The 18,296-nt window shown below is 41.5% G+C and overlaps 1 protein-coding gene across 1 annotated transcript; it reads left to right on the top strand.

Moving 5' to 3' along the window:
* The first annotated feature begins 374 nt into the window (after nt 1–374).
* Nucleotides 375–16,541, top strand: LOC136678280 (uncharacterized). The gene is made up of 8 exons (XM_066656272.1): nt 375–381; nt 553–646; nt 1,945–2,118; nt 10,970–11,143; nt 12,674–12,720; nt 13,413–13,930; nt 15,216–15,341; nt 16,440–16,541. The coding sequence occupies exons 1-8, from the start codon at nt 375–377 to the stop codon at nt 16,539–16,541; spliced, it is 1,242 nt and encodes a 413-aa protein (XP_066512369.1).
* Nucleotides 16,542–18,296: the final 1,755 nt, after the last annotated feature.

Here is an 18,296-nt window from a genome sequence, read left to right as displayed (position 1 = left end):
TGGAAGGTCTCTGATTTAATCCCCACAACCCACAGGAATAATTGGGGGTGGGGGGAGTGAAGGAAAAGCACTGTCCTCCTTCAGTCCACGGCTGAGGGTCCCTTGAGCAAGGCACCAACCCCCAACTGCTCCTCAGGCTTCGAGGATGACTGCCCACCACTCTGTGTGTGTTCACTGACCCTAGTGAACTAATGTGTGTGTGAGAGAGAGAGTGATGTTCCTGCCTTGCTCCCACTGATTTTTAGTAAGACTCCGATCCAACCGTGACCCTGATCAGGATGAAGCTGTAACTGACATTTAACAAATGAATTTATTTCTTCATTCACTGGTTCAGACTGAGTCTGTTATTAATGCCCCTCTGAATAATGTAAATAATGGAAAGTATTATTTTACTCATTAATCTCATTAAACTGATTCTGAGTCTGAAATCCACATTCTGTTTGAACTGTGCTGTATTTACTTTGCTTTGCAGACGGAATGTGTATAAACTCACCATGAATTCCTGTGAAGTTCACTTCTCTGCTCTGAAATCACCAAACTCCTCCCTGAAAGAGCTGGACCTCAGTCACACTGAGCTGCAGGAATCTGAAGTGAAGCTGATCTCTGACGGACTGAAGAGTTCAAACAGTAAAGTGGAGATACTCAGGTAAGACACGCTTTTTATCTTTTAATTTCTGACAGAAATGTGTGAAAGTGTTTGAAATATCAGATTGTGGAGGTCTGACGGCATGACTCTGCTGCTTCAGCTTCATGATTCACTTTATATTTTACACACAGCACATGTTCACTGTGTTCTTATTCTTATTTCATATTTTATGGGGCATTTTATTGAATGTGTCTCATCAAACCACACTCTCCAACACTATTTACTGAGATCTTCCACATGGATCTGGATTTATGGAGCTGTCAGTTCAGGAACGAGACGAAGGGACTGAAGCACATGCAGAGATGGAGATTTATTAAACAAGTAACGGGAACAAGAAATAAACAAAGGGAGCACAAATGACACAGACACAAAATGAAGGACAAACCAGGGACACAGAGGAGCTTATGAAGGAAAACACGATAGGAAACACCTGTGAACGCTCAGGACTCACGGGTGCAGGGCGTGGCTAGGAAATGAGCGGAAAAGACACATGGCAAGAAAAACAGAACTGAACACGTGATCAAAACATGACAAAGGACGTAAACACAGGAGAACAGTCACAGATTATAACAGGAGCTCATTTAGTGCCTGAAAAGAGTAAATAAATGAGGTGTTGTGTAAATGTTCTCCCACTGTTTACAAAAACAAACCTTTAGAAACAGTGTGTTTTTAAATGATATACATTTCTTTCAGAACAATATGGAGCTGTTTTCTGAAACATTTCACTTGAGAATAAACAGGTTTTACAAATACAAATATAAATGTTAGTAAAGAATTGATGTATTTCCTGAAGAATTTCTCCAGATTAAATCAGTTCAGTGGCTGAGTTTCTCTGCTCTTCACAGCAGCAGGTGTCTATAGTTTGTTCTTCTCTACAATAAGTTGGAATAAAGGGTTTTTTGCTTTGTTTTTCTCGTACATTTAAGAAAGTCATCAACGAGTGTGATCATAAATGTCAGGGTCAGTCCTAAATCATAAAAGACCTCATAAATGTCACATGGGTGAGTGAGTGAAGACCTGTGATGCACTGGGGCCCTGTCCAGGGAGTGTTCCTCTTGCAGCCAGTGATTCTGGGGAGGATTCAGACCCACGTGACCCTGAACAGGACGAAGCACTTACAGAAAATGAATGAATGTTCAGATTGAGCTCATTGTTTGTGTCTCTTAATAACGTTTATAACACACAGACCCCAAGTTTATAACAGTAGTGTTTCCCTCACGTCATAATTCTTGATTCCTGTGAGGGTGAGTTTCACATTCTCTGTTTTAACTCTACACTGTGTTTACTTCTCCTTACAGATTGTCTCACTGTGAGCTGTCCATGGATTTCTATAATAGTCTCTACTCTGTTCTGAAATCACCAAACTCACCCCTGAAAGAGCTGGACCTCAGTCACACTGACCTGCAGGATTCAGGAGTGAAGCTGATCTCTGAGACACTAAAGAGTTCACACTGTAAACTGGAGACAGTCAGGTCAGTTCAGACTTGATTTTTAATGCTTCACCAACATTAAATTTATACATCTTTATCATTTTATTTAGTGGATACAATGTTGCGCCCCACACTCTTTTGTAAGATGTATCTAGAGGTATCAAGGGATGAGTGTAACATGGAATGTGTGGTGTAATGTGGAAGTGAGGGAACAACAGAATGCTCTTTTCAGCTTTAATCTAAGGTGAAGTACAAGGTACAATAAAGCAGCAGTAGTGGTGTGATAATGGTTTAAGAACACAACAATGCAAATGTAGTTGTAGCAGTGATATGAGAAGTAGAAGACAACGAAAAATCTCTACTGGGTGGACTGTGGATGGTGCCAAAGAAAAGAAATAAACAAAAGTTCCCTAACAAATAAATCTAACCTACACCAAAAATACAGATGTGGCACTCACCCCTTACCTAGTGTGTGTATATACAGGGTTTGTCCTACCATGGAATGTATAGGTGCCTGTACTTGCCTGTCCACACCAGTGGTGGTGGTAGAGAGATTTAACAAGGGAAGAGCAATCCACAGATTTAAAATGGCTAAAGTAAAGTTAGCAGCATTCAAGTATCACACAGGTAAAAAGCTCCTCCCCCTCATTGTTCCACTTGGTGGGCTTTATATCCAAGAGGTCCTGCCTCTTCCAGGTGAACAGCTCGTCCTATAGGAGGATTAGGACAGCAGTCTTGGGCAACAGCTTCCCCGTTGGCTGAACAGGTAATAAACTAGAGAAAGAGAGGAAGTGAAAGAAAGTAGAGGGAGAAAACAAAACAAACAGTGCCTCTCTGGCACGTAACATACAATATGAAATATTAAGATGAAGTCAGGTGCTGGATTCCTAGATTATAATTCACTACTCACAAATATCAGATCATCTTCTCCTACATTATCTCTGCTCTCTGAACACTTCAGGACTTCTGTAAAGTGTTTCCACTGCTGGAGTAACAGTCAACAGCAGACTCTCCCCATGGTGATATTATCAGTCATACAGGCTGTGAACCAGAGCAGAGGTTTATTATTATAGTGATATACAGACACTGACTCTTTGGTTTTTATCTTTTAATGTGTTCTACACAGAGTCTGATCAGTGTAATGTAAAAGATCAGACTGAACTCTATTATTCCTAAAGTTATCTTGTTATTTGAGGCATTTCTCTTTAGCTGCTCTAAGAGGTTTTTGTGAAGCTTCAGTTCGGTTCTGTTAAACTGTGTGTTTTAATGTTTAAATGAAGCATTTTCTCCCCCCACTGGAGGAAAGATGAGTCGCACTGGGATTTTTTGTTTGTTTGTTTTTGTATTTTTTGTTGTTTGTTTGTTTCTCTTCTACATGAAATCAACATGCTCTTCTTAATCCTTTCAGAAATGTTCCTGTAACTATTCAGTGAGTAATGTCCTCTCTCTTTACAGACTAACTGTGTGTAAACTTGGGGAAAAGTCTTGTGAAGATCTGGGCTCAGTTTTACTGGTGAACTCCTCCCTGAAAGAACTGGACCTCAGTAACAATGACCTGCAGGATTCAGGAGTGGAGAAGCTCTCTGCTGCACTGAAGAGTTCACTCTGTAAACTGGAGACACTCAGGTCAGAGTTCTGGGATTTTATTCATTTTCTATTCTTCACAAACATGACTTTAATCATAAAGACATTTTTCTCTAAGTTCTTTTATAAAATATAAAGGAAAAGACTGTGTTACTAGATTATAATAAACACTCCACTGGGATTATTAACACAACTTGGGGTGGGGGATACGGCCCTAATCTTGACAATAACAATATTCTTGGTGATATGAATAAAACACTGAAAATACTTAAATAAATGTTATATTAATATGAATGTTATTCAATAATATATATTTAATAGAGCTGGGCGATATGGACCAAAATTAATATCTCGATATTTTTTAGCTGAGTGGTGATATACGATATATGTATCTCGATATTTTTCTTCTCATGAGATAATAACAAAAAGGCACTTCTGAGTCAAAGCTACAGGTCCCAAATGTCACACAGGAACTTTTATTAACATTCAGCTGTAGATGTCCATGAGACATTGCTCAAAAATAAACTATTGGCACATATTAAATAATAATGCTCCTTAAATAAAATACTGTTATTTTCCTGCGTAACAAAAGACTCATAGCTGTGCTGTTAAACTGTAAACAGAAAACATACAGAGCAACAATAGCAGAAAGTTCATTTGTTCTTTAAAAGTGAGTTTCCTGTGAAGCAGACTTCACCAAAGTGCTTCCTCCTGTGTGTGCTCCTGTACGTCTAGTACTTTGTGTAAATAACAAACCATGTAAACAGACTGAATGAAATAAAAATAAATCCATCCTTCAGTCATCAGTAGGGCTGGGCGAAATGGACAGAAAATCATATCTCGATATATTTTAGTTGAATAGTGATATACGATATATGTTGTGAAAAATAATGTGAACAAATGTTTTATGAACATTTCATAAACAGAACATTCAGTTTTGTGTGTTAACTCCACCTCGTCTCTCAATATTCAAATGAAAATCAAATGTCCGTGTGTGTTTAAGACAAAGGTTTTCATTAACTCTTCCCCATAATTGTACATTGAAAGGCAGCGCTTCTCGTGCAACTGCGACTGGACAATTGTTATCGTGGGTCAGGAGTTTTAATCAGCCTTTTGGAGCCCTTTTTCTCTACTGTTGAGAAGGGGGGCAGACCCTTTTGCTCTGTAGTAAACTACCGCTTTAGTAACACCACGCCACTTCATACTTTTCTCTTCGTACGGCACAGCGTTAGCTAATGAAGCTTGCAGTGCTGTCTGAACTGGTTTAGGGAACTGTACTGGGACGTGAATACTTCAGAACAGTGGCAGCAGCACCTCGGAGTTTAACAGCTTCATACAGAAGTGTGTGCTACTGTTGTAAGTGGTGAAATAGGCTGGGAGTACTCCCACATTTTGATACTACCTCCTTTCAGCATTCCCTGCAGATAGACGTTTCTGCTCCTCATCTGACCGGTAAAATCCGAACCATTTACATATAACAGAACCACTGTTCTTCTTTTTCATGCTCTGTGTTACTGTGCTCCATTGTGTGTGTGTGTGTGTGTGTGTGTGTGTGTGTGTTTGTGAGAGAGAGAGAGAGTGCCCGGGTGGGAGCAGGGCTGTGAGCAGTGTAGACGTGGGCAAGACCGGGAGTTTTGGTATCGATCCGATACCAATTAAATACAGTGCCAGTATCGCCGATATTGATGCTGATACCGATACCACTAGTCTTCACCATGTGCAGGTGCCGAAGCAAAAGACAGGAGCTGGGGGGAGGTGCGCGCGCACCTGCTCTGTGCTGGCTCACCCATATGGGTCTATTTTTGTGCCACAATTCTGCGCGCGCGGATATTTCGAATGAGCAAGAAGGTTTCTGCGCGCGCAATGTCTCTGACCCGAGCGCTCGCTCCACACTTACAGCAGTTACAAAGTGCCTCAGATTCAGCCAGTCAGAAACTTCAAATGACAAAGGTAATTTCTGTTTGGATGGCTTGACCGCTAAGTGGGAAGGACCAGGCCGGAGACCAGTAAATAGGCGGATACCGGTGAGGGGGAGGTTATGGTTAGGGTGAAATCTGACAATGCCCTCTGAACGGCAACAGACCAGTACACAACAGCCAGTCATTTTATTTTATACTCATTGAAATGGCCACATTGTAGAGTTTTATCTGTTGTTTTTATCCTCGTATTTACCTTGATTAACTGAGTCAGCAACGTAGCTGATGGGCTAAAAACAATGTACATGGTGTAAATTAGTGCTAGCAACGACGGTAAATGGTACTGCAACTACTGTAGAAACTACTTTATTAGTAATAGAAAGTACTGTAAATGCTATCTAGATAGTAGTTATCAGCATACAGGGCTAGCTGATTGTGTAATTCTTAAATCTATATAACTTCCTAAAGGAAACTTAATACTACAATAAAGTTAGCTTGCGGTTAGCTATTCAGAATTCTGTTGGCTATAACTCTGTAATGTAGTAACGTACACATGCATATATTAGTGTGTATTTGATTTAACTGTGGTTCATAATTTAGGTATAGCAAAATAGTGTTTCATTTTTTTTCCCGTAAATATTGGCAAAGCAATGCATGTAGCGTTAATTACATACAGGGGAATGAAAGGAGGGTGAACTGAACCCAGCTGGTCTGTGAAATCTTTCTGTAGACCTATTTGTTCAGTGTTGTTATTTTGTGTGTGTGTGTGTGTGTGTGTGTGTGTGTGTGTGTGTGTGTGTGTGTGTGTAAAACTCAGGAGGGTTGCTCAGGTGGGTTGATTTAAACCTGCCTTCCTCTCTCTACATGAACAGTTTTGAACTGCAGTATTAAGCTTCCTTTAGAAAGTTATTTACTGGTCTCCGGCCTGTATGTCCTTCCCACTTGACGGTCAAGTCATCCAATCAGAAATTACTTTTGTTATTTGACGTTTCTGATTGGCTGAAACTGAGGCACATTGTGGAGCGAGCGCATGGGTCAGAGACATCGTGTGTAGGACAGGAGAGCAAGATATGTAGGTTGTAGTGTGCGTTCAACAAACCTCCTTGCTCGCTCATGTGGAGAATGGTGGCACAAAAATAACGACATACACCCACAGACTTTAGCTGGAGAGAAAAAAGCTTGAGTATTGATCTTTTTTCACGAGTATTGATCAATACCTATACCAGCGTTGGTATCAATATTATCAATATTTGGATCGATCCACCCACCTCTAGAGCAGAGCACAGAAAGGCCCTGTATTTAGACTTTGTCTTGTTCTCCTGCTGGATGCATTTGTGGATCAGGCTGCATTTGTATTTGGAGCGGGTGAAAAGTGAAAGGAAAGTCTCAAAACTCAAAAACCCGCGAGAGGAAATGAACAAATGCACGTCACGGAAAACACGTGAGTGACTCGATTCACAAACGCAGATTCAACACTTTACAAATACATTTTAAATTCGAGACTTCGACTTTACAAATATATTCAATGTAAATTTAAACAAATGTATTTATTTTCGTATAAAATGAAGATGTATCTATGAAAACCAAACACGTGTTTATGAATGTAACTGTATTTGTACAAACTGCAGACCGTGAGACACAGAGTGTGATGTGTTCATTTGTGAACAGTGAAACATATCTGTGACTTGTGTTTAATTTGTGGATTAACATTTACGCATTTGTAAAGTATTTTGAGACTAATCTCTCTCCATAATCCATTGCCTGTTGTTACCAGAGGCGAGGCTCATGTGGGCTTTTATTATGAGGTATTTAACATGAGAGAATTTTGTGTGCGTGCTTCAAGCTTCAGATTCAAGAGTGCCACTAGCGAGCTCAGATTTTTGAAGCGAGGAAAAAACGGGAGCGCGCACTGAAGACAGTGAAACGAGAGCGTGGAGCTACATCACTGTCGCTGTTTTCGCTCGGTTTTCATGATTCTGTGCTCGTCGAGTCTGACTTGCTCGATTTAGTGTGGTTTTTGCGCTCTCGCATAAAAGACAGTGATCTCACTCCATAGTAACTAGTGTAAGGGTTAAATTGGGCCAATAGACTGAATAAATGTTATAGTTTTAAATTGTTTTATTTTAAAGTTTTATTCTGGCAGAAGCTAAGTCCAAATATTTAAGGGAATAACTGTTCTTTGTTTATTATCACAAATATTCATCCTGATTTATGATTGGCTGAAGAAGTCACGTGATGTAAGGAAAACGGGGAAGTGAGTAGAGTAGAGAGTGAGTGTGTGGCTTCTGACGGTGGAAAAATAAAAGACAGCACTGCCAGGAAATTATCCGTCTCCATCTGGTTTCTTTTTGAATGAAGAGTGATCCAACCACCCTTTTATTGAACCCCTACGTGTACACTAGTGTTATCTTAGCTCCTTGTGGCTTTGCTCAATCTGTACCTCGTCAAAGAAATGTTCTGCTATGAGGCACTTACCCCAGACCCCCTGGTTAAAGCTTAGCCCCTCATCATTCATCTCTAGTGACGGCTCTGTCTTGTCGTGCAAACATCTCAGTCGTATCACTGTTTTTATAGCATTGTAGCATTAACGGTGTAGCGAGCAAATTAAGAGATAGAACATGAAAAGAAATACTCCAGGGTGTATTCCTGCCTTGCGCCCAATGATTCCAGGTAGGCTCTGGACCCACCGCGACCCTAAATTGGATAAGCGGTTATAGATAATGAATGAATGAATGAATATACATTGGAGTAGTGGGGGAAGGGAATTGGAGGAAGAAGAGGAGTTTGAGGAGGGTAAAAGTGGATGATGAAGATGATCAAAGAAAGAAAGAGATTAGATAGAGGAAGGAAGAGGTGTGAAAGGAGGGGTATGATGTAAGTGGGGGAATGATTGGTGGGAATGGGGGATGGGACTATGAGAGGAATAACAAAAGGTCACACAAAAATACAAAAAGACCATATAGTTTCTTTCAGTCCGGAACCTACATGAAATCACTGGGCACAAGGCAGGAACACACCCTGGAGGGGGCACTGTAAATGTTGATGTCTGCACCTACACATCATCAGCTGATTTTTCTCAGGGGAGTGTTTTACTGAAATCAAACACCACACACAACTCAGAACTGACACATTCAGAACTCACACAGGTTCAGTAAAGATTAGTGAGTCGTTCAGGTTCTGTACCACATTCACACACCGTCACAAACTGTAGCTGATTCTGACCTCACTTTTCTGAATGACGTTAGAGAAATGAGGCAGTTTGTGAGAAAAGAAAACACAGTGACGTTTCTCCTTCTGTCACTGAGCGTGATGTTCCTAGCCAGGTCAATATATGAAGGAGAACCTGTTCATGAAATGTTCCTGTAACTATTCAGTGAGTAATGTCCTCTCTCTTTACAGACTAACTGGGTGTAAACTTGGGGAAAAGTCTTGTGAAGATCTGGGCTCAGTTTTACTGGTGAACTCCTCCCTGAAAGAACTGGACCTCAGTAACAATGACCTGCAGGATTCAGGAGTGGAGAAGCTCTCTGCTGCACTGAAGAGTTCACTCTGTAAACTGGAGACACTCAGGTCAGAGTTCTGGGATTTTATTCTTCATTTTCTATACGTCACCAACATGACTTCATACATTTAAAAAATAAAATAAGATGTAGTATAAAATATTAAGGAAAAGACTGGATTACTAGATTATAATTTACATAATGTAATATATAATGTATGATGTGCAGTTATTTGTCACTGTATAATGAACAATGAAATGTGTCCTCCGCATTTAACCCATCTGTGACAGTGAACACACACACACACACACACACTAGTGCACTAGGGGCTGTGAACACACAACCAGAGCGTTTGGGGTTCAGTGCCTTGCTCAAGGACACTTCAGCCGTGGATGTTCCTGCTGGACCTGGGGATTGAACCAGCAACCTTCCGGTACCAAGCCCGGTCTCTAACCATTAGCCAAGGCTACACTCCATTGGGATTAAAACACAACACAAGTACTTTTTAATGTGTGTTTGTGTCTGTAAAAGGAAACATATGGCGTCACATCAATGTCAAAAATAGAGGACGCAGTTACACCAGGTGGAACATTTAAATCTCTACCTTTTTATAATTGTGTTAGTTAATCGCAAATGTGAAACCCACGAGCACAGAGAGAGAGAGAGAGAGGAATTGCGCTCACACACAGACCATAATCTCACTCTCAAACTGTCTGTTTTTTATTCTCAGATGGTTTTTACCCTCTTCATTTTAAATGTTTTGAAATGGGAGGTTTGTGACAGTTTGGGGGTGGGGTCAGGGCTGTTCTTCTCAGTGAATGCTATTGGCTGATGTCTCCTGCTTCTGTGACTGCCTCATACACTGTATATGTCCCTCCTGCTGGGAGAAGCCTTCTACAGAAAAACAAACATGGAGGATGTGTACCGTGGTTATTAGTGTTTCATTTTGAAACGGGGAAAATGTAAAATAGGACACTACACAGTATCTAAAATTATTTTGAGAGTATGGTTCCAAGGCCGTCCCTCAGTGTCTCTGTGCAGTGAGAGCGGGTGGAAAACAAAGTAAATGTAGCTAGTGAACACGAGTCGACTCCTGAATGAATCTATTCTTTGAGAATCTGGAAGTACGGATCGACTCTTGGCAAATGATTCAGAGAATCAACCTCACTGTTGACTCAATCTAAGGTTTCTAACGTCTTCCTGCAGTGAACATCATTTCCACATGTTTATCACATATTACTATGATCTGAACTCACTGTAGACAGTGGAATATGACCTTATCTCGACTCTGTTTATCCATGGTGCTGTCCCGGGGAAAACAGCAGCTCTGCTTCTCCCAGTAGGAGGGACATATACAGTGTATGAGGCAGTCACAGAACCAGGAGACATCAGCCAATAGCATTCACTGAGAGAAACTGCCCTGACTCCGCCCCCAAACTGTCACAAACCTCCCATTTCAAAACCTTTAAAAGAATAAAATTAGGATCATAACTTAAACAGGGAGGTCATAGTATAGAAACCTTTACTGGATTAATGTCTGTATATTTACTTCTAGTAATAACCCCTCTGTGGGACACTGTTGTGATAATGTTGTGTTGTGATTTCATTACATTTCTATTGAGTGAGGTTTTGAACAGACTCTAAAATGTCTTCGATTTATTAAAACAAACATCCAGGTCTTTTTATTAATTATATTAATGTTTTTTAAAATTTTTTTATAACTTTTACCTTTAGATTTTAACCTGTTTGATATTGAAGTGTTTTTGTAAATTAAACAGAATTTGGTGCTCGTTGATTTGATTGTAAACAGCAGCTTGATTTGCTCTGAGTAAATACCACATCTCTCACTTTACCCCTCTCTCTCTCTCTTTATCTCTCTCTCTCTCTCTGTAGATTGTCTGGTTGTTTAGTTACTGAGGAAGGCTGTGCTTTTCTGGCTTCAGCTTTGAGCTCAAACCCCTCACACCTGAAAGAACTGGATCTGAGCTACAATCACCCAGGAGACACAGGAGTGAAGCTGCTCTCTGTTAAACTGGAGGATCCACACTGCAGACTGGACACACTCAGGTACGGACAGCTTTCTGTATTTGTGTGTGTTCAGTTACTGATGTCATCTGCTGTTACTGTATTTCTATAAAGCTCTACAGCTCATTGTTCCTTCTTCATTTAGCCTCTGCTCTGCTCTAGTAGTATTTAATGGTTAGAGTATCACCCTTCACTGCTCTGTCTCCACTGTTCAGTGTAACTGTTGTCAGGCTGAAGGCTTGTGAGACACTGAAGTAAAACTAATCCCCATATAGCAGTCTCTTTATGTGGATTGTAGACTATTTCTAGAACAGTCTTCAGAAATGTACATTCAGTGTTTAGGGAAGTACAGAGATCCTACACTACTGCTGCATCCTGAAACTGAGTCGACTAATCCATCATTATCTCTGTATTCCTATCATTCCAGGGAGTCTAAATGGGTCGGGATCAATGGTCAACATATTGAAGAGCAGACTTTAATACCCAGAGTGGTGTTATCAGTCATACAGGCTACAAACCAGAGCAGAGCTTTATTTATTATAGAGATATACAGACATTGACTCTTTGGTTATTAATATTTTAATGTCGTCTACAGAGAGTCTGGGGAGTGTAATGTAAAAGTTTAATTGAATCTGTGTTGTTCCTAAAGTTATTCTGTTATTCAGGGTGTTTCAGTTTAGATTCTCTAAGAGTTTTTGTGTTTATCTGTGAAGCTGCAGACCATCAGTTCTGTTCAACTGTGTGTTTTGTTTTTCCTGAATGATCCTGATCAGAGGTCACACAAACACTTGGTGAAGTAGAATGGTATAAAATGGAGAGTAGAACTCACTGCTGTGTTTAACAGTGAAAGTAAGAGCATTTCTCACAGGACTGGGACTAAACAGCTGTGTGGTCTTTAGAAAACCACTGCTCAGTGTTAGAGATTAATCAGAAAACAAGGCTTCAGTTCACTATGGAGCATAAAGACTGGACTCGAGCAGTGGAGAAAGGTCATGTGATCTGATGAATCCAGACTGACCCTATTCCAGAGCGATGGGTGTGTCAGGGTCAGAAGGGAAGCGGATGAAGTGATGCCCCCGTCATGCACAGTGCCCCCTGTACAAGCCTGTGGAGGAAGCGTAATGACCTGGAGGTCTTCAGTGGGTCAGGTCCAGACTCAGCAGTGTTATATGAACCCACTGAGAGTCTTTGGGACGTGCTGGAGAAGACTTTACGGAGTGGTCCAACTCTCCCGTCGTCAATACAAGATCTCCACCAAAAATGAAGGCAGCTCTGGAGGAAATAAATGTTGTGGTGTTGTAGAAGGTTGTAGAAACAAAGCCGTGGCTGAGAGGAACAGAGGGAAATGGAGGAAATGAAACACAGAGAAAGAGAAACAGAATATTTCTCTGTGATAAAAAGACAGAGAGGATGAAACACCACAGATGATGATCTTTCTTCTGTTTCCAAAAATGACACCAATGAATGACGCTGTAATGAAGCTGAATGTGGGGCTCAGAGAGAACAGTGAGAACACACACCACTCAAACACATCCATCAACTCACAACTGTGTGTGTGTGTGTGTGTTGTAGGTTGGAGCATGGAGGAGAGATCAGGATTAAACCAGGACCAAGAAAATGTACGCTCTCTCTCTCTCTCTCTCTCTGTCTCTCCTGCTCTTTCTCTTTACATTCGTTGTGTCTCATTTTGTGTTGTTTGTGTGTTGTGTAGGTACCACTTCAGAATAAGACTTCACTTATAAAGGTTTATAAATGGTTTAAAGTCTGTTTATTAATAGTTATGTTGTTAACACATTAATAATCAGTTATAACACAGTTATAAAGGGCACCAGTGACCTGTTGTTTGCCAAATAGTGAACCCACATCCATCTACAGTTAAACCTCAGATCTTGCCGAATACTGACCTCACTGTGTCTCCTCCATCAGTCGACATTAACCCCATCAACTCCAGCACATATTTGTTAGTGAGTTTAACCCTTTAATGAATTACCCACCACCAGAGTGTCTTTTTCTACTTTAATGATAATGTGGTGAACCTTAACATGTGAAATGACTAAACTCACATTCTCAGGTCTGAGCTCATTCTTTACCTCCACATTTTCACTAAGTTCTCTCACACTTTCAGTATTAGACACAAAAGAGTTCACTGTCACACTTCCTTTCTCTGCGTTACAAAGGATTATTAATCACTTTTAAAGTGTTCACAGTGTCATTAATAACCATGTAATAACAGGCTTTTAAACCATTTATAAACCATTATTAGTATATTCTCATTTTATTGTGTTACCATTTTATGTCTGATTGTGTGCAGATGCCTGTGAGCTCACACTGGACCCAAACACAGTGAACACACTCCTCTCTCTGTCTGAGGGGAACAGGAAGGTGAAGTGTGTGAAGGAGAAACAGTCGTACCCTGAACATCCAGAGAGATTCAGTTACTGGAAGCAGGTTCTGTGCAGAGAGAGTCTGACTGGACGCTGTTACTGGGAAACTGAGTGGAGTGGGAGAGGCGTTGATATTTCATTGGCGTATAAATCAATCAGGAGAAAAGGAGGCTGTGATGACGGTGGGTTTGGAGTGAATAAAAAGTCCTGGAGTCTGATCTGCTCTAATAACAGTTACTCTGTCCGTCACAATAAGAACAGAACTGCTCTCCCTCCTCCTCCCTCCAGTTCTAACAGAGTAGGAGTGTATGTGGACTGTCCGGCCGGCACTCTGTCCTTCTACAGCGTCTCCACTGACACACACACACTCACACACTTACACACATTCACCACCACATTCACTGAACCCCTCTGTGCTGGGCTTTGGCTTTATCCAGACTCCTCAGTGAGTTTGTGTCAGATAAAATAGTGCTGTGTGTGATCTATTGTTTTGATTGGTCTTTTCTGTCAAACGAGCTGCTGCTTTAAAATGTGAGGAGAATCACAAAAGACGATGAAACAGAAATGAAGCTCAGTTTGTAAAAGAAAGCGAGCAGAGAGTCTCTTCAGGGACAAAACAGTGATAAAACCTGGATCTGAGTGAACACTACACCCCTGCACTTCTCTCTCTTTTATATCCCTGATGTAAACAGGATTTTTCAGCTGTTTATTTGATTTCTCTCGTTATAAAGCGCTGTGTTTATTTCCACTGTGCGCTGGTCTCCATCGTCTCTCACATCAAATCTTAGGGGGTTTCAGTTACAAAACAGTGGATTCTCTGTCTCTGACGTGTCCAGCTCGGTCCTACTTCTGTATCCCAGGCTCCTCAACACCATCTGAGCGCCTCTTCTCTACAGCAGGAAATATAGCTTCAAACAGAGAGAACCAGCCTTAGCCCAGAACATGGGAGAGGTTTCTATTGTTACTCTGTAATGAAGGAGTGAGGGTGTGAGTGAGTGAAGGTGTTTCCTGTAGGAGGAAAGAGGACAGAGGGGATCAGGGTGTAATGGGTGGGTTGTGTTCATCTGTGTCGTCAGTGTAAACACAGACCCTCGTCATAGTGCACTTCCACCTCCAGAACTCTTCAGATATTTGTAAATATTAAATATTTAGTTTTCAAATGACGCCAAACACAATGTAAGTGTGGGCTAACACTGAACTGTCTTTGTTCTTGTTAATCTGGTTAATGGTGTAAACTGAGCACAGACAGTGTGTTGATGCTGAGTGGACGGGGGTTAAGAGATGTGTCTTAAAGCTGAAAGGAAACACAAACATAGGAACAGAAGGAAAAGATGGGGCTTCTCTAAGAAACTCTTCTCCTTTCTGTGAGATTGGATTCTGGGGGTTTGTTGTGGGGGGAAATGAAAGAGTGATGTTTGTTGGTGGAAAAGAAGAATTCTGAAATATACTTTTATTAAAGTTTAATATTATGAAGATTTAACAAAGCTCTTAAAAAACAGAAGTCTGTCTTTCTACTGCATCTCCACACACACACACACACACACACACTCTGAAGCCCTCTATTCAGGGTCTAGTAACGGATTCTGAATAAAATTCAACATTTTAAAGCAGTGAGAATGTGGCGGTCACACCCTGTTACTGAAGAAGAATATTCTGTTGTGTTTCACTGCAACAAAAAAAAACCCCTTTTAATGTGAAAAGCATTAATCTGTGTGTATCTGACCATAAAGCTGTGTTCTTTGATTTTCCGCTCTCATGTCAACAGCGAGGGCAGCATCAATCAACGCCAGTTTACATTCCAGAGCCTTAAAAACATCAGTCCTCCTGCTGTTATGGAGATGCTCAGTCAGAGTCCGGTACCTGATTGTTCAGATCCTGATTTGCTAGTGACCCACGACGACGAGACACTGTCACATATTTTAAACCACTTGGCACCTCTAAGAACAAACACGCTTGGCTCCATTTCCTCAGCCTGCTCCTGTGGTGGAGAAAATAAACACAAGTGTTAAGAACTGAACTCTAACAGAGCATTTACAATCAGAGAGTAGTTTATTAACCTTAAGGTGGTCCACACACAGTAGCTCAGAGCACTATGTGAATGAGGACAGAGAGGATGTTTTCACAGAGGGTTTATGAAGGTAGTTTATACGTCATAAGCATGAGATCATCACTCTAAGTCTCTGCAAGCTTCGTTTCCTTAGAGACGTCCCAGTTTGATAAACAACATGGAGGACAGAATGTTTTGTTTCTGATAAAGCACTGACCTCGAGACTGACCCGACATTCACTTAGTTTCTGAGTTCTGTTGATGATTAGAAATGAATATAGAGACAAAACAAGCACAGGGTCTTTAACAGAGACATAAACACTTCCACTACAATCCTCCCCTTGTCTCTAAGGACACTGAGAACATACAGAAACTCTAGGATCTGCACAAGGAAACTCACATTACTGCACACAGAGGTTAAAAGAGGAGAAAATAATGTATAAACGTTTAATACAAGAACTGAACATCAGCTGTTACATGTTAGACTTTCTGCAACAGTTTCATAAATTCTCATTAAAAACAGCAGTAAAACATTGTAACAGTCATCACATTTAAACTGAGTGATTTGTTTGTTCAGTTTCGATACAGGAGATGGTTTTAAAGAGTTCTGTCTCATAGAGGAACCTCTTAGTGAAGTGAAGATGGACTGAGAATGGAGAATGGGGATTAAAATGTTCCTGAATGAATTTGCTGGTGAGATTATAACTAATTTGTGTCTAAACCCATCCACGCTTTATTCACTTCATCAAATGTATTTTCAGAAACTGAAGATTCAAAAGGATCAGTGCTGGAATGTGGCGTTAGTGAACACACAGTGCATGTGTCATGGTCATTACCAGTTGTCTTCACTGTGAAGTTCACATATCGCCAGTAAACATTTTGACTGCAGTCTATGAACCTCTCTGTAGTCTCAGGTTTTCTTCACTGCGTATTTTCACTGTCATCCAGATGGACGCTGTCAGGACGATGCAGATGAAGATGAGTGCTGTCACCTTGCAGAGGTTGAATAAGACGTGAAATTGTCATGCCATGGTGAATCTGTGGTGTCTGTTCTGGGGCTGGGGCTCTTTTGCAGTGTGAGATGTGGACCCACGTGTCCCTCTCAGCAATCTTCACTGCGGTGTGAGTAGTCAGGAGCACCTGGAACGGTCCTTGACAGCGATCCACTTTCCAGTTCGCCCTCCTGTAGACTTTAGTCAGGATCCAATCCCCAGGCTTCACCGTGTGTCCTGTAACTGCTCGGTAGAGACTCTCTCACCCTCCTGTGCACTTCAGACAAAACAGAACACAACGTTGCACAGTATTTTTGCATGTGATTGTCTTCCAAGGCCAGTGTTTCTCTTTTGGAGCACATCCTGTATTTGGCAGACGGCCAAACATTATCTGGAAAGGGGAGAGTTTGGTCCTGGACCACACTCTTTGTCTCAGACTCGTGCACACACCAGCGGCAGGGCTTCCACACGATTTAGCCCTGTTTCTGGACACACTTTGATCAGGTTTTGTTTTATTGTGCCATGTGCTCTTTCTACCGCCCCTGCACTCATAGGGTGATAGGCACAGTGTTTGTGTAGTGGCATGTCAGTTACTTCACTGATGTGTGTGAAAATGTGGCTAACAAACGATGGCCCATTGTCAGATGAGGTTTTCCTAGGAACGCCAAACCTAGGGGCAGTTTCCCTCAACAGTATTTTTGCTACCGTTAGTGCGTCTTGGTGAGAAGTGGGGAGAGCTTCTACTCGTTTTGAAAACATGTCAACGATCACAAGCACATACTTCTTTTTCAGACGTGGTGTTAATTCAATAAACTCCATTTGTAGGTGATCAAAAGGCCTGTCAGGTTCTGGATGTCCATGTGTGTGTTCATATGAAACGGCTCCTGTTGAGTTCACCTTCAGACGGTGAGACTCTTTTTTTGAAAAATGTTGTGAGTAATTTGAGAAGCCTTTTACAAACCACTGTTGATTTACTGCGTCTACCGTTCCTCCCCTCGAACAGTGCTCCACTCCATGGGCCATTTTCACAAAGTAAGGAAAGCAGTAGGAGGGTAGACATGGTTTGTTGTTTGGTCCCAACCAGATTTTCCCATTAAACGTACGCCCTGAGTTTCCCCATGTTTTCACATCTTTAGCTGTTCTGGTTTTTTGAATTTCCTCCTGTGTAACATCCTGAGGTTCAACAATGGGGGCTTGTATTAAAAACACCCCAGGGTCAGATGCTGCCTTCTTAGCTGCAGCATCTGCTCTCGCGTTTCCCAATGCTCCTGGGGTTTTATCACTTGTGTGTGCGTGAACATGTGCTACTGCCACCTGTTTTGGTAAAAGAATGGCGTCCAGAAGTGCTGACACTAGTATGTGATGTGCAGGTGCCTTACCTGATGATGTTAGGAAATGTCTTTGTTTCCACAAGGTCCCAAAGCTGTGAACAGCCCCGTAACTGAACCTGGAGTCTGTGGAGATGGTGACTGCCTTTTCTTTGGCTAGTTTGCATGCCTCAGTCAGTGCAACTAGTCCAGCAGCCTGTGCTGAAAAACTGGAAGGTAGGCTGCCTGTAAACACAGTGTCTGTTAGTGTAACAACAGCAAACCCTGTTTTTGTCACGCCTTTAGAGTCTTTGTAGCTGGATCCATCTACATAGAGGATTAAATCAGGATTATCGAGTGGAACATCTTTCAGGTCGTGGAGAGCAGACGAGGTCCAGTGTGTGCAGACGGTCATGGGGCTCCCTGTCCTGTTCTGTGGGAAGGAGAGGAGCTGGGTTCAACACTG

Source organism: Hoplias malabaricus, chromosome 2, assembly GCF_029633855.1.
Source record: "Hoplias malabaricus isolate fHopMal1 chromosome 2, fHopMal1.hap1, whole genome shotgun sequence".
In the NCBI taxonomy this organism is placed as follows: Eukaryota; Metazoa; Chordata; class Actinopteri; order Characiformes; family Erythrinidae; genus Hoplias; species Hoplias malabaricus.
The sequence above is the reverse complement of the archived record's forward strand: the minus strand, read 5'-3'. Positions and strand labels throughout refer to the sequence as shown.